The sequence below is a fragment of the Podarcis bocagei genome (genome assembly GCF_964188305.1).
Source record: "Podarcis bocagei genome assembly, chromosome: 1".
Lineage (NCBI taxonomy): Eukaryota > Metazoa > Chordata > Lepidosauria > Squamata > Lacertidae > Podarcis > Podarcis bocagei.
In genome coordinates, this window is record NC_138125.1 from 116,468,054 (window position 1) to 116,483,728 (window position 15,675).

At 44.5% G+C, this 15,675-nt stretch overlaps 1 protein-coding gene across 2 annotated transcripts in view; it reads right to left on the bottom strand.

The window, feature by feature from the left end:
* PPP1R1C (protein phosphatase 1 regulatory inhibitor subunit 1C) overlaps window positions 1-12,963 on the bottom strand; it is a 37,240-nt gene extending 24,277 nt beyond the window's left edge. Inside the window, exons 1-2 of one of the 2 annotated variants that reach the window (XM_081184153.1) lie at window positions 12,445-12,963; window positions 9,289-9,346 (exon numbers count right to left, since the gene is read on the bottom strand). In XM_081184153.1, the coding sequence (XP_081040279.1) occupies window positions 9,289-9,346; window positions 12,445-12,525 (139 nt within the window). In that variant the 5' untranslated portion in view covers window positions 12,526-12,963. The remainder of the gene's footprint in view (window positions 1-9,288; window positions 9,347-12,444) is intronic. The other variant, XM_081184152.1, reaches the window with a different exon arrangement.
* Between the last annotated feature and the right edge of the window lie 2,712 nt (window positions 12,964-15,675).

The window sequence follows — 15,675 nt, forward strand, 5'->3', positions numbered from 1 at the left end:
CTCCTACCAATAGGGAACCCACTTAAGGACTCTATATGGGCTATAGAATACCTCATAAGGGAAAGGGAGCAGTTTTTCTTATAGCAATACCATGATGCGCCCAGCCTAGCTTCATTTTAACACACAAAGCAGTGACCTGATCAAGTTTGCATATAAATGGTGTCAGGTTCAATCCTAGTGAAAAGACTTCAGGAAACAAGACTGGGAGAGTTCTTTGCCTGAAACTTAGGGGAGCCAGTGTCTGGCCTCAGTGGTTTGTCTCAGCAACAGAGACTTCCTTATCTTCTTTCTTCTATAAACACCCTTTTAATAACATTTGCTTTATAAATGAAAGGAAATGTGTTAACTAGTAGCTACATATTAATGCTTCGGGTGGACATTTCCATTGTGCTTTATTTCATGTTGGTGACGTCATGGGATAATGTCCCCACAACTGATCTTATCTTCTGCAAAGTCTCGTAAAGATAAAGAAGTTATAGGGAGTATAAATTGCAGCTAACGCGCCAATTAGAAGCACTCCGGCTTCCACGATCAATAAACCACCCACTGGGTAATTAAATTTAACAAAATAAATCAGCTAGCCAGAGAAAGGGAAAACAAAGTGAGATCGCTGAGATGAAGCTCTGATGTTGAGATGTGAGATACATCCCCTCCCTGCTCTGTTTTGGAAGCAACAACTCCCAAATACAAACCACATTCAGACCTTACAAGTTTCTGCTTCTGATAGTGCCTTCTTTCCTACATTAACCCCTGCAAGAGCAAAGCCTTCAAAATGATATTCCTGACAAATTAAATCTACTAGTACATCTTGAATGAAAACACCCACATACTGTTCTCTGTTGCTATAGCTAGTAAGAACTATTCTAGCCTCTCCTAGGGAATATTGACATTACAGGGACTCAAGGAAGTGATTTTCTACTGTCGTCATATATGCAAAGGATACATGATTGATGATCCATTTACAAAGACCACATGTACAGGGGGGGTTTTGTAGGAGGGGGGAGGGGAAATGGAGCCGAAAATTGGCAGAACCACTATTGCCCCTGATGACTGCCTTGGAGTTTTTAAGAAACTGGTGGTGTTTGTTTCTATGGGTCCTGGAAGGGAAAAGGTATGTATAGGTTTCTTGATTTACTTTCTAATGAAGCTTATACTTTCTTAATGAAGCATGAATGGTCTAAACTTAAATTCTAAACTAGAGATGAGGGAACCTCAGGTTGGGTTGGGGGCAAATGCAGCTCACCAAGTCTCCAAGGACCCTAATGTCACAGACTGGTTGGATGCAGAGGGATGATGGAAGAAACCAGCTAGGGAGCCCCCAAGGGAAGAAGGCTCAGAGCCAGGAGATTGGTGATGGAACAACAACGAGTGGTCAGGAGAAGAGGGAGAAGACTGGGAAGAGGAGGTGTCAGAAGCTGAAAAGGGAACAGGGCTTAGTGAGCAGGAAGAGGCTGTGGCAGAGAGCAGTCCAGAATCAGAGGCAGAAGCTGAAGCAGGAGAGGAGGGAGGCCGAGAGGCAGAGATCAGGCCGGCTGGGGAAGAGGCACAGATGTCTCTCACTCCTGCTGCAACAAGCTGCCCTCCCCCTGGTCTCCAAGAACCAGGAGAGGCATGAAGAGGGCGAAAAATTAGCTTCACACAGGTGCAGTCTCAGATCGCTTGAGGAAAACCCTGGAGTGGACGAGACTTAGGCAACTGTGGGAAGGTGAGCAACTGCTCCATGACCTGGCTTCATGGAGACCTGCTGGAGATGAGTTGCTGCGCTCATTCATCCTGACACTCCTGTGCCCTGCTTTTGCTACTATAGAGTTACCTCCAACTTGCTTGGTGTGATTTGCTGTTGGTTTGCTCCGTTCACCTTCCCACAACACACCCTTTCCCCAGCTGCATCACCTGCTGACCTTGCACCAAGCCCTCCTTGGGTGTTTTTACCTGATTGGAATGTGTCCTCGAACTCTGATAATGCCTCTTGCCTGCCTCGACGGATAGAGAGGGTTGTGTGAGTGTGTAGAAACTAGCCCATCGTACAGAGATAACATTTGCATCTCTTCCTCCGCCTAATTTTCCCTATGGCCCTGTCCACCGCAAGGCACGTTGCCCCCCAGAAAGTTACTCAGATGGGAATGTGACTGTCAGGGTGAAAAAGGTTCCTGGCTTCTAGTCTAAATGAACTGAATGGTGTAGAATCTCCTTGGTAACAATATCTGCAACTTTGGCATTTTGTATATGCACCACACACATGTCAGCAAGAATTAGAAGACCGTCAACAGAGCGTGGGAACTTATCAACAGACTGTGACTGGAGAAAGTAGGAAGGGTTGCTAATCACATCAGAAGCCTTACAGATATGTTGAGAAAGGGGGTTAAAAGTGAAAATTGAAAGTGTTGTCAAGCTGGCATGATGAAGTCTGTAAATATTAAAATGCAGGAAGTAATGCATAAGGAGTCTGCAACCAGCATAAATTCAGAATTTGTTTTTATTTTTTAAAAAGCAACTATCTCTGGTGGAAAAGATGCTGTGTGTCAGATTCCCTGCACCAGAGGTTTTCAACCTTTTCGAGTCCACGGCTCCCGTAACCAACTATATTCTTTCTGCAGCACCCCTGTGGGGCTCAGGAGCCCAATTATGTCAGCCCTTGCCAGCAGAGCTGGCAGCCTCTCACCCTTTTTCGAATACCCTCCCTTGTGGAGTGTTCCCTCAGCCTCCTCTCCTCTCCTTAGGAGTTTTTCGGGCAGCTGCTGCCGCCGTCCCTGGTCTCTGAGCTGCCCCCCTTTGCCCCAAAGAGAGGTCCTCTCAGCTGCATCATTCGCCTGCAGAGCTTATAGCCAGGGCTGCTGCAGCAAACAGCCATGCAAGCCTCTGGGAGGCAGAGATGCAAGAGGGCATCAGAGGAGGGAGGGAAAGAAAGAGGGACAGAGGCCAGTGTTGCCCACAGCGCTCCTGACCATCATTGAAGGCACCCCAGGGTGCCACGGCACACTGGTTGAAAACCACTGCCCTACACCATATACAGTGGGAGTGTCACAAAACAGACACAAACTGCTGTTAGCAGCAAGAATGGCAACAACTACGCACTGGTACTGCCCACTGAAAGGATTGGCTACAAAATTTGGAACCAACTCATAACAGACAAGTTAAGATGTGTCTGAGGACACACACAGTATCAGATCAGGTTAAAAATACTTGGGAGTGGTTCTTGAACTCTGCAGATATGATAACGCCTGCTACATTATAACACTGTTGAATTATTAGCCTATTGTGCTGTAAATGGTAAAGTATATTGTTTGTTGGATTCCTGCCTCCCCACCCCCCTGCTGTTTCTGCCATAGATTTTGCCCCACCAGCAGCCAGCACTGATATGTGATATTTGACAGATGCCAGTCAATGCTGGATGCTGCTACCATACTATGAAAGACATACATGCGTGAATCAGCCCAGGGGGTTGTGCACATCCATCCGTCACAATAAACAAATCTGTACCAGCGTTTCCAGGTGTGCATTCTGATTCAGTGCCATATCATTTAATCAAATATTTCCCACACACAGAGAGATATGATAGGTTATAAACCCTGAAATCAAGTTAAAATTAAACTTAAAAGTCAAATAAACAAACAGTGAACTGCAAAAATTGTATAGTACTGTAACAGGGAGAGAAACAGCCATGTAGTTTTCTTCACCTACAACCAGTATGTGACTGTTGTTTTTAACCGATGTGTGGCTTTGCCCAGAGATTTTATGTCTAAGCCATAAGTACAAATTTGAAACTGAAAGCATCTGTTTTTGGTTTTCGCTAGCGACCGCCCTGCTCTGCCAAAAGATGCAGCTCTGCTCTGTTGAAAATGAAGCTTGAAGTTACGTGATACATCTTTCTAAATAACAACCCTCGCCACCATCCAGGGTTCTAAGAGTGCTTTTCAGAAATGCCACATAGGAAAGATTTTAAATATCACAGCCAGATGGTGATATTAAGACATAATTTAGGAAAGACTTTCCTCCCATTCGTTCTACGCCATTGTCCTCTGTGGACTAGTTTGGGACCTGATCATGGCTGTAGCCAAGTGCAGGGCAGGGAGGGGCAACTGCTCCCCCCCCCCAAATCCATAAAAATCAATAAAAATACATAGCTAAGTGAGGTTCTGCCTCCCCTAACAAAAGGCCTGACCCACCCCACTCCACCCCCCACAAAAAATCCTGGCTACGCCCATGGACCTTATTACTTCCCAGATGAGCCAAAATGCATCTAGGCTCCCTGTTGCTCTCTGGCTTCCTTTGACTACACTCCCAGCTGCTTGCTACAGAGGATCCCAACAAGCTGGATTTCAGTGACCTGAATATAACTGATGTGTAGAAAGGACAAGATGAACTGAAAATAGAGATGATGTACATACTTTTGTAACCCAAGAAAATCTTCAATTAAAATTGTGTGTGTGTGTGTGTGTGTGTGTATTTCCCATCTGCAAATCTTCTATTGTAAAATAAAATGCACTTGTGTGTGTGTTTAAGTGTAAATGTGAGTGTTCTTAACATTCCAGAAAGAACATCTTCCTTGTGCTTATTTCTAAGATTGCCATATAGTGAGCCTTAGAAAAAAGTGTCAACACAAACAGATTAGTCATAAACTCTGCCTGTGTTGCAATGCTTCTTCCACATCTGTTCTCGATAAAAATTTGCTTCAGCACAGAAAAAACTTTCCTAACAATGGAAATAATATTTTGGGGAAGAACCAAGGGGATATCCAGAAACCACCTGTTATATTTCAGACAGCTGATCTTTGGGATTTCTTGGAATTGTCTTAGGTGCTATTTTTGAAATTCCATTCCTTGGAGCAGGGAGGGGACGAACAAATAGTTTCCTGTGGGATCAAGGAGTCCTGGTCTTTCCTTGTCCCTGGAAACGGAATAAGCATTGCTAGATGGAAACCATCCCTTTTTAAATGATTTGTCTCTCTTACACAGGGAGGCTTGGGCACTTATTTTTTCACTGTGGCAACCTCACTCTTAACATTGTGGTATAGGCTGCATTCCTAACCCCCATGTGTACCTAGGAGTAAAGTCCCATTGAATTCAACAGGGCTGACTTTTGAGTAGACATGATTCAGATAGCACTGTTAGAGGCTAACTAAAGCTCCAATGGCCAAAGTGTCCCATGAGCAAAGTTCTGTTGGAATGCTCCAGAAGCCGAAGGGGAGGTGGCATTTTCCCCTTGTCCCTGCAGCCCCGCTGCCCATCAGCAATGTTCTCCAGAAGGTTGGTGGGCCCTCCAGGACAACATGGAAGGTGCTAGGGGTTGCAGGGGAAAGGGGAGATCAAATGTTGCTCCACTGTTGTCTTCCAGTGGGAACCTAGTTCCCCCCATCTTTCCTCTGCGCCCATCATAGAAATGAAGTGGACTGCTAAAGGAAGAAAGCCCCCTTCCACCATAGAAAGGAATGGGCCATAGCTTAATGGTAGCGCATCTGCTTTGCATGCAGGAGGTCCCTGGTTCAATTCTCAACATCCCTAGGTAGTACTGCGAATGTATCCCTTGTCTGAAACCCTGGACAGCTGGTAGTCAATAGGCACAATATTGAGCTGGATGTAATAATGGTCTGACACAGTACAAGGCAGCTTCCTATGATCCTAGAAATGCAACTCTTCTGCCAGGCCTCAGCAGCAGGCTAATAAAATTCAAGGGAGGCTAGTAACTTTGTGTGACCTTGTTCTCAAATCTGGGAGAAAAGACATGCAAACACCAGCAAGCAAATCAGAATGAATGCTGGAAGAATGGTCATGGCCATATAAGTTCCCCTCAAACTAATCAAACTGAATGCTCAATAAAGATGACACATAGTGTGACCACCACTAAGGTTTGCACAAACAAATGAGGATGAATGCTCAATAAATAGGTCTTCTGGAGGAAGCCTCCCTTCCCCACTTTTGCGGGGAAGGGAAGCCACCAATTGCAAAGTTCTGATATGGGCAGCATCACTGCTGATGCTTTCCCCCTGAATATTTAACTCTTTCTTTACACTCATTCCCTCCTATAAATATTTCCACTAAGAAAGCGCCACAGCTGATTGCATATTCCATGGCAAATTAGTGGGCCCATCATGCCTTGTCATTTAGCCATTTTTAAAGTGCAGAGGGAAACTTTCCAATCAATGTTTCGCCAGCACACTGAGCACATTTCTCGAAGCCAAATTCACTGTCGGTCTCTAAATCATTTAGTGCGCTCTGATGTTTGGTGACTCCTTGGAAGCAAAGGTGGAGGAAATCAGGCAGGCTGCTCTGATCACTTCTGAGAAACTGCCATTAGATAAAAGATTATTTAGCTGGGGGCAACTGTTCTGCTTTCCATGCAGCCTTAGAAGAGGCTTGCTTGCTGATGATGATGTCAAGAATATTAGATTCCTATTACTCTTGGGATGAATGAAGTGCCTCTGGACACAACTCCCCAAATCCAAACATTTAACAGAGCATGTGCGGTCTGGTAGGGTGGCAGAGCTTCTGCTGGAAGGGAAGAGAGGGTCAAATGTGATATCCTGCTTGCACCTCTGCTTCTATCCTCCTTCCAGACAAACAGAGAAGCAGAGCCCCATCCACTCCTCCTACAGGAAAACTTTGCTTTAGATGGCCCTAAAGTTGTATGGCTCCCCAGCAGTTTTTCAGAGCTCACTGGGAATCCCCTACACATGTGCACACTTCAAAAATTCTCAGAAGGGATAGGGCACATAGATGGAAGGCAAAATGCTTCTGGAAATATTTGCTGGGGGGGGGGCGTAAATACTTGAGAGAAAGAATTGGCAAAAACCAGAGAGCACTTTCCATCAGAACTCATGGTCCAAATGAGTCACGTCGGTCATTGTTCTGAACCTGAGTTGATCAGAACAAACTTCTGCTGTAATGTTGAAGGCACAACCTCACAAACTCCTCTTCTCTTCCATACATAAACTGGGCGATTTCAAAAATTGCAGTCTTCCACTTTGGCGAAGAGCAAGATGCAATCTCACATTACTTGGTCTGATGTCATGCGAGTACACCACTCATGTGAGCAGAGTTTATGCATCTGAGAATTTATGTCCTATCTGGCTGATGTGTATGCATTAAGCAGGGCATCTTGGGGGAATCAGCCACCACTCAGGGCAATGTGGTTGCATACTGAGTTGTGTGCAGACCAATGCAGCTGTGCACCCTTTCTCTCTCTCTCTCTTCATATCACCACCCTGTTAAAGCAGAGAAGCAGCCTCACTTGTATAAATATGATTTCTTCTGGCAAATGAAGACCATTTGTTTCGAAGTGAAGACAATTAAAATGCCCTGTTGTTTTGTTGTTCACCTAATATGAAACATTGCTTACTGCCTATGCAAGAACAACTGGGCGGGGTGGGGAGGAACCCCTCTGTAGTCTAATATTGCTTAATGGATATGAAATGCTGCAATGCTTTTACAGAAAATGGAAAAGGAGCATCAGTAACAGAGAGGGGGTGGGTACTTTTCAAATGGCTTTTAAATGGTCAGTGGTGGACATTGATTGGGAAACCTGTCGATGGCATTACTTTGAGCGCCCATTAACAGTGTGAGAAACTAAATTTGGATTGTCCACAAGCTGCTGCGTGCCACAGATGGAAACTGCCATGCAGTAACACATTAAAGGCCACTCTACATTATAGCTTCAGGCAGAGCTATCAGCAGATGCAGACATCAAACTCCCAAATAGAAAGCTAGAATGCCCTGAAGCATGAGCCTGTTTGTTTTGTAAAGTCTCATTTGTTCATCTTTAGATATGTGATACTTCATCATATGCTCCAGCAATGTTTTCAGGGCTTCATCTGTAGGTGGGCATTTTTGAAATGAGCTGCAGTATTCCGTCATTACTGTTATTTTTCAACTTTAGGGGTGAGTGAGATTGGAATGGAGTACCTTGGAAAAGGGCATGGCTGGCAGGCAGGCTGGCTGACTGGCTAGAACCCAGAAGGGGAACCCTCTACACGACAACAGCTCCTTGCAGGTCTCACTTGTACCATCATCCTTCTTAAAGTGCAGCATCTGAATAGCATTTGAAATGCTTCACATACATTCTCCAGTTGTAATCCTTACATGAAATAATGTAAAAAAAAAACCAAGAGCAAAAAAAGCAGGAGTGGTGGTGGACAAGAGTTTGGCTAAAGACAGGATGAAAGTGGATAGTTTGACTTCCTCTCTGGAAGTTTGGTAAAAAGAGCCAGCTCCTCTATCCCATTGGTAGCCAATGTAGCACCCTCTTACAGATGTTTTGGACTACAAGGCCTATCACACAACTTCCTGACCATTGACAATACTGCCTGAGGCTGATGGGAGTTACAACCCAAATCATCTGCATGACCCCATGGTTTGCTACCCCTGATCTAGGGCTTCCATGGTTTTGAGCCTCAGTTGCTAGCTATTACCTGTCCTTCCCTGCTGTAAGCGTCAGGAACTGAGTGGTCACATGGAGCAAGGCAGCCTTGAAGGTGTGAGATCCCAAGCCATGCAAGACTTTTTATAGGGCACCACCAGCACCCTAAATTGTGTCGAAAGATGAAGTGCAAATCAAAGTAACAGGTTAGCTAGCTAATCTAAGTAACAGCGGAACAGGTTGAATTCATACATGTCTCTCTCGGCCCTTGTTAGGAGACATGCATTCCAGGGAGTTGGATTCCTTTGGGTCCTTTCCAATTCTGCAGTTCCATGTTGCCATGTGTTAGTCTTCTGCAGCTGTTGATGCTTTTGAGTCCTCTTCATACGATGGAAAGAGCCTGGCAAGACTGCTCCCCTGATGTTCAGGTGCCAGGCTAGGATCCATGGACAAGCCTGTCCCCACTTGGAGCAAACACATTGCATTGTGTGACTCCTCTGCAAAAATGCCCATAGGATCGGGATTTGGAGAGCCCTCAGGCAAGGCCCCCTCAGTGCGTCCTTCCAACCTTGTAGAATCTGCACATGGAAACCAAGATCTTCTTAGGTACTCTGTGCAAAGTGGACATGGTGGCATTGTTATGTAGGTCCTCTGCAGGTTCTGGAAAATGCCCAACTTTGCACCTCCCTGGAACCAGCCCTATGTAGGACCTCAGAGTCGATTTCCCTCTGGTGTCCACAAGCAGTGGAGTGGAGAAGCACAAGACAGGTGCTGCTTTTCATGCCCCCTTGGTGAGCTCATCTTGAGCCCGTAGTTTGCCATAGTGCTGTAATTGTTTTTCAGTTTCTAACGCCCACCCCCTCGCCCAATAGAATTATTCAATATAGTCATATTGTGCTAATGCCCCAGGACTTAGAAGCTGCAGGATTCACTTACCAGGAGGCGAATCAGTCATAATTACTAATGATGCTGGCGTGGGCCTTCTTTTCCTGATCTGCGGAAAATATAGGTGCAAGCAGATTTATTAAATGATGGCCACATCCCTCAATCTAGAATACTAGCACAAACTGCCAGACTATTTGTACCTAACATAGGGAAGCCAAAAATCATTCAAACTATTGGGTTGCAGATGATCAAAAATAGAGCACTTCCCATGTCTGGTCATTCTTTCCATTTCCAAAAGCTAATACGCCCATTTGAATTTGCATTGATGCAGTTACCAGCAAATTGCTAAGTTTTCCCCTCTTTATGCCTTTTTCCATTTGCTTCATTAGGCTGGATTGGGCATGGTCCGATGACCAGGCTGCTTTAATCAAAAAGGATATAGGTCAAGGATCTCTGGAAGCAGATGAAAATCTGGAGTCTTGTGCTGCTTCCAGCACAGCCAGTTCCTCATCCCAAGTGTGCACCCCAGAATCCTCAGGAAATCCTAAGGTGCACTTTCAGTTTGTGCTACTGCCTCACCTATGGAACAACAAGGCTTGAGTCAGGCCTGTCCATTAAATCTCAGCCTAATGATAACAGACCTTCCAAGTGTCCCTATTTTCCAGGGACAGTCCTGGATTTACAGAAGCAGTCCCAGTTTCTGATTTGATCCCAGAATGTTCCACCTTTCCTTAGGACGTCCCTACTTTCATCGGAGAAATGTTGGAGGGTATGGAGTTATGCAATGTCCGAGTCAAGGAGATAAGTAATGACACAACCTTTAGAAGACATCTGAAGGCAGCCCTGTATAAGGAAGTTTATTTAATGTTTAATGTTTTATTATGTTTTTATATATGTTGGAAGCAGCCCAGAGTGGCTGGGGCAACCCAGTCAGATGGGCAAGGTATGATGATGATGATGATGATGATGGAATAGGATGTCTCTATTTTCATCAGAGAAATGTTGGAGGATATGCCATAATGTTTGTTCCACAAACCCAAACATTGAAAATGTTGAAATATTTTATTTTATATTGAATGACCTAAAGCTTTTATATAATGGGACAAGATGTGTACTTGGAGCTTATCCCTGGAAACAGAATACAATGATAGGGATTTGGCACACAGAAATGCGATGTGAAGATTTTAAAAGCCTGTTCCATGAGCACAACAGGGAGCGGGAACAAGAAGGTGTATCAGACTTTTCTTCGTCCCTCATCCTGTGTGACAAACTGCTTTTGATACGGAGGGATGTTTCAAAAGCAGTTTGCGATCCTGGCATTGGAGGTCCAGAGTTTTTTAAAAGGTGGCCGGGGGTGGTGGTGGTGATGTCAGAATTCTACTGGTCAAGGATGAATCCCTTGCAACTTGGGATTCCAGCCTGCAATGACACTGGAACAGGGAACCAGCATGCTGTTCCACTAGCATCCGCCTGGCTTCTTATCTTCAGCATTCCTTTGCCACTGGAGAAAGGCTATTGGTAGATAATGAAGATAGTGCTTTATTTCATCATCTCTTCTGCTATCAGAGACCATTTGGTGATGTTTTACAGCAGGGTTTCCCAAACTTGGGTCTCCAGCTGTTTTGGGACTACATCTCCCATCATCCTTAGCTAGCAAGACCAGTGGGGATGATGGGAGTTGTAGTTCAAAAACAGGTGGAGACCCAAGTTTGAGAAATCCTGCTTTAGAGGAAACTCGGGCCCTTGGCCTACTTTCTTGCCTGCAGCCTGCAAAGATGGATGAATAGTAAGCACACACATAGTGGTGGGGTGGCAAAGAGAGAATGCACTATATAAAATCCTGCCATCACTGATTTTTGGCTTTTGGCTCCACCCAACGTTGCTTACAGCCACCAAATATATTTTCCCATGGGTCAGTAGGAAAAATTTTCCCACTTCTGCTATATGGGATGTGTACAGCACAGGGAGATGGCGCAGTAGTATATTGCCTAGGTTCTAGAAATATCCTTGTCCAGAAACAGTGAGATAAATCAAGCAATCACGGGATGAGATATTTAACATTTGTTAATGGAATTAAATGAAGGGCACAATCCTTTATCTGTAGCAGCCATGACCCACGTTGATTCAATGGGAAATGTCACTCAGATAATGACTTCAGATTTTCACCTTCAGCACAATATAATATTCTCAATGTTATACATTAGTCATGATCATGAAAAGCTACATTGTATTTTTTGGAAGGTCTTGCTTTTGATAATGTTTTTGCCAGTGATGAGGAGACAGCGCACGCTAAGCAGCCAGAGAGATGAACTTCATCAAACTGTCAATTCAATTCACTATTTCTTTATTTTCTAATGTTTTGCATCGTTACACTGGGCCAAAGGTCAGCTCAGAGAACAGCTTACTAGAATGATGTATTCCAAAATATAAGTAAATCCTCGCCTGTTCCCTCTGCACATGTACGCACGTGCATATACCCAGTGCTTTTCTCTATACAAAATAAATAAATCTTATGGGGTACTCTCATTTTCCTGCTCATATTGAAATATTGTCCCTCAATGAGGCCAAGCCTAGGTTCACAAAATATGTAGGGGTATGCGTACCCCTGTGTGTCCCCAGGAAGAAAGCACTGCATATATCTACCATAAGTATTTTAAGTGTGTGTGTATACACTAATGAACACACACTCAGAGAGAGTTGTATTTAAAGTAGGAGTTAGGTTTTTTTAAGCCTTGTTTTGTCAAGATTGAAGAGACCCCAACATCTTTTTAAAAAGCCTTTCAACTTCCTTACTTGAATAGCTTTCTACGTGATCTGTTGACATCTCTCTATTTCAACATCCACCCAGCTATGTTTGTTTAACAGAGATAGATACCATTTTAAGCAATTCCACCTGTCCGTCCATCCATCTATCCATCTGTCTATCTAGTGACATAGAAACACTGATAAAAGGCACACTATTGCTACTGGAAAGCATCTGTTCTTAAGGAATGAAGACAGCAAATGTTTGCTCCGAAAAAATGGGTGTGAATGTCACCCGGAACATCCAAAAGGACAAACCCTCCTCCGTCCTGTCAGTGCTTGGGACACTTTGTGGAATTCCCTAGCTGAAGCTAAGTCGCAGTTACATTTTCTGATCTGCCAGCAACGCCCTCTCAGCCCCTTCCCCTGCCACCCAGACAGGGAGAGAAGATGAAACTAGCTTACCTGTTCAGCTGCTTCAGGGTCTATTTGACTCTGAAATAACGGCACAGCAAACTGTATCTTTTTGGGGCTGTTTGGCTCCATGGCAGCAATCAGGATGCAGGAGAGAAAAGAGCCCCGAACTGCCTGAGAGGAGAAGCAGACAGTTGTTCCCGCGATTATCCTCTGGCACGCTCCCTGAAGCTGTGCCAAGCAGTCCTTAATAACAGCAGTTAATTCCCCGAGTTAGCAAGCAGAGCTGCCTGGGCTGAGAAACTCCCCGATTCCACATCCACGGCAATGCTTCTGGCTGGAGCCACTACTGTATTCCTCCTCCGGCCCTTCAAATCTTCGCCGCACGGAGCTGGAAGGAACAATAAGCTAATTGTGCACCGATTCCCTTCTGCATATGCCAAGCCTTCACTCAGAAGCTAATTGAAAATGCAATACTAGCCTGGCTTGGCCTGGTGCCCTGGGATTTGAAAGAGAGGATCTCTCCGCTGTACATTACTAGCTGGCTGCACCAAAGTGCCGGGTAAGCGCCCTTCGGAGTCTTGCTGATGGCTCGTGAATTATTGATAGGCACAGAGATCAGGATGTTTTCAGGTCGGAGGTGTGGAGGTGGCCGACCCTGGGAGCAGGTGGGGTGTAGTCAGCTGGCCCCCTTAGAAGTGTTCACAGAACATTTCCTCACCTAGTTGGACTGCCAGTTCTTCTGGACTGAATTTTACTGCTTGCACCTCTGAATTCCAGTTCCCAAACTACAGAGCAACGAAGAAAATTTTTGACCAGAGATGTCTTTTTGGTTATTTCCCTACTTTTATATATAGATAGGGATGCAGGTGGCGCTGTGGGTTAAACCACAGAGCCTAGGGCTTGCCAATCAGAAGGTCGGCGGTTCGAAACCCCACGACGGGGTGATCTCCCGTTACTTAGTCCCTGCTCCTGCCAACCTAGCAGTTCAAAAACACGAAGTGCAAGTAGATAAATAGGTACCGCTTCGGTGGGAAGGTAAACAGCATTTCCGTGCGCTGCTGTGGTTCACCAGAAGTGGCTTAGGCATGCTGGCCACATGACCCGGAAGCTGTATGCCGGCTCCCTCAGCCAGTAAAACGAGATGAGCGTCGCAATCCCAGAGTCGGTCACGACTAGACCTAATGGTCAGGGTCCCTTTATCTTTACCTTCTCTGCCAATATATGGGCAATGGTATTGCCCAAAGGATGAAAGCAACCCCAGAGTCGTCCATGACTGGACCTAACAGTCAGGAGTCCCTTTACCTTTATATATAGATGGGGCTCCTCAACCTGGGAAGGTAGCCTATCTAGGAGAACTGTGATCCTAAACCTCTGCTGTCTTGCAGGATATCTTTGGGAGAGGAAAAGGCTAAGGAGTAAACCCTACACAAATCCCTAAGATGGTGAGATGGTGCCTTGTACACCTCCTTCCAGCAACTCCTGCAGCCAAGCTGGTGTCAAACTTATTGCTCTGCTTTCCTTTGGACCACATCAGTGAGTCTGAGGGGGGGGGTCTTATCATCTCAGCAGCCCAGGACCTTTGTGGTAGCTAGACTGGTGACTGGGAGTGGCCGCCGAGACCATATAACACCAGTCCTGAAAGACCCACATTGGCTTCCAGTACGTTTCTGAGCACAATTCAAAGTGTTGATGCTGTAAATAGATTGAAGCAAAGACATTGCAAGCTAAAGTCTGGAAAGTCGTTTGTAAAGGACTAAATCTCCATCAGCTAAAACTACCAAACCCCCCTTGGAAGCAGGAGAAGAGGGGGGAAATCTTAGATTGTTTAAGCCTGCAGGAGAGAGAGTAAAGAAAGATAAATTTCTACCGTCTTGAACCTGGGAACGGGGTGTCAGAGACAGACGCTTTGGGGAAGTTCATTGACTGTGAATAAAACGTTTCTTGACAAATAGTTAAAAAAGAGAAACATATTGATTCCAATGTTTCCTTTTGCATTTAAAAGGAACAAAATATTTGAAAAACGAAAGTAATTTTGTTGCTGGATCTGCTTTCAAAAAGACGCATACAAACAGAAATTGTTTCCTCTAGAGGGAGCTTGTGAAACTGTTGCTGGAGTTGATCTGGGGAATTCTACAGCTGTAGAGATTAAAGATCGTGAGAACCAGACATTGACCTTGAACAATAATGTGCCCAGAGGAAGCCTTAGTGCTTGCTTTTTGCAAGACAAGCGCTTTACTGGAACAACTACATGAGAAGATGGATTTGATGACTGTTGCAGTTAGCAATTTTGGACAAACAGTGAATACCTATATAGAAACCACTCAGGAACCAACCCAGGAATCTGCTTTGACAGGGCAAGTTGTTCAGAAGACAAAGGAGGAGGTTGTTGCTGAACCTCAAGTAATAGAAATGGATAGAGCCCCGGCCTTGCAGGAACATAAGCTGTTGTTTGCATTGCATTGCTTTTGTTGTTGTTGTTTCAGCTGTCATTTAAAGGTGGGTACTCTGATCAGAGACACCAGGTCACAATCCATCCACTTGCCTCTTGACAATGTGTCACTAGGGTGCAGTAACACCCTAGTCTCCTTGCACCCATATTGCTTACTGGTGTCCAAAACCCGCTCCTGCATCTGTTCTCCCACTCAACACGCACACAAGTGCCCCATCAACATCACTTCACAACGGGTTATTTCTTCAGAAATACTCACCGCTTCCTTTGAGATAGCAAGGAAGGTGGTTAGAAAATGGCAAAATGATAGACTCCCCCACTGCTGAAAGTTCAATATGCTTCAATGATTTTTTTAAAAAAATCATTTTTATTTGATTTTACAAACATAAGTTTATAACAATACCAAATACATATCCATATAAAGAGAATTCTCTGAAACTTGTGACTTTCCCCCATCCCTTCCATGGGTCCTAATGTGAACATTTCACCTGCATATTATTTCATAATCTGTATTTTATATTCAGCCATATTATCTATAGTACCTGTTACATTACAAGTAATATTAAAATCCTGCTAATGTTTTCCTCTGCTTACAGTGGTCTCCCAATTAAATTATAAATTTTCCCCATTCTTTTAAAAAGTTGTTGTCCTCTGGGGAAAAACTGACTGTTAATTGGTGAAAGGAGGGAAAGTAAAGTTACATTATATTAAGATAAATTAGAGGACAAAAATTTGAAAAGATGGAAAGGATTTGCTGAAACAGATAATTGAACTAGAATACAAAAAAGGGAGGTGTGAGGAGGTCAAGGAAATAAGCTAATGAAAGATAA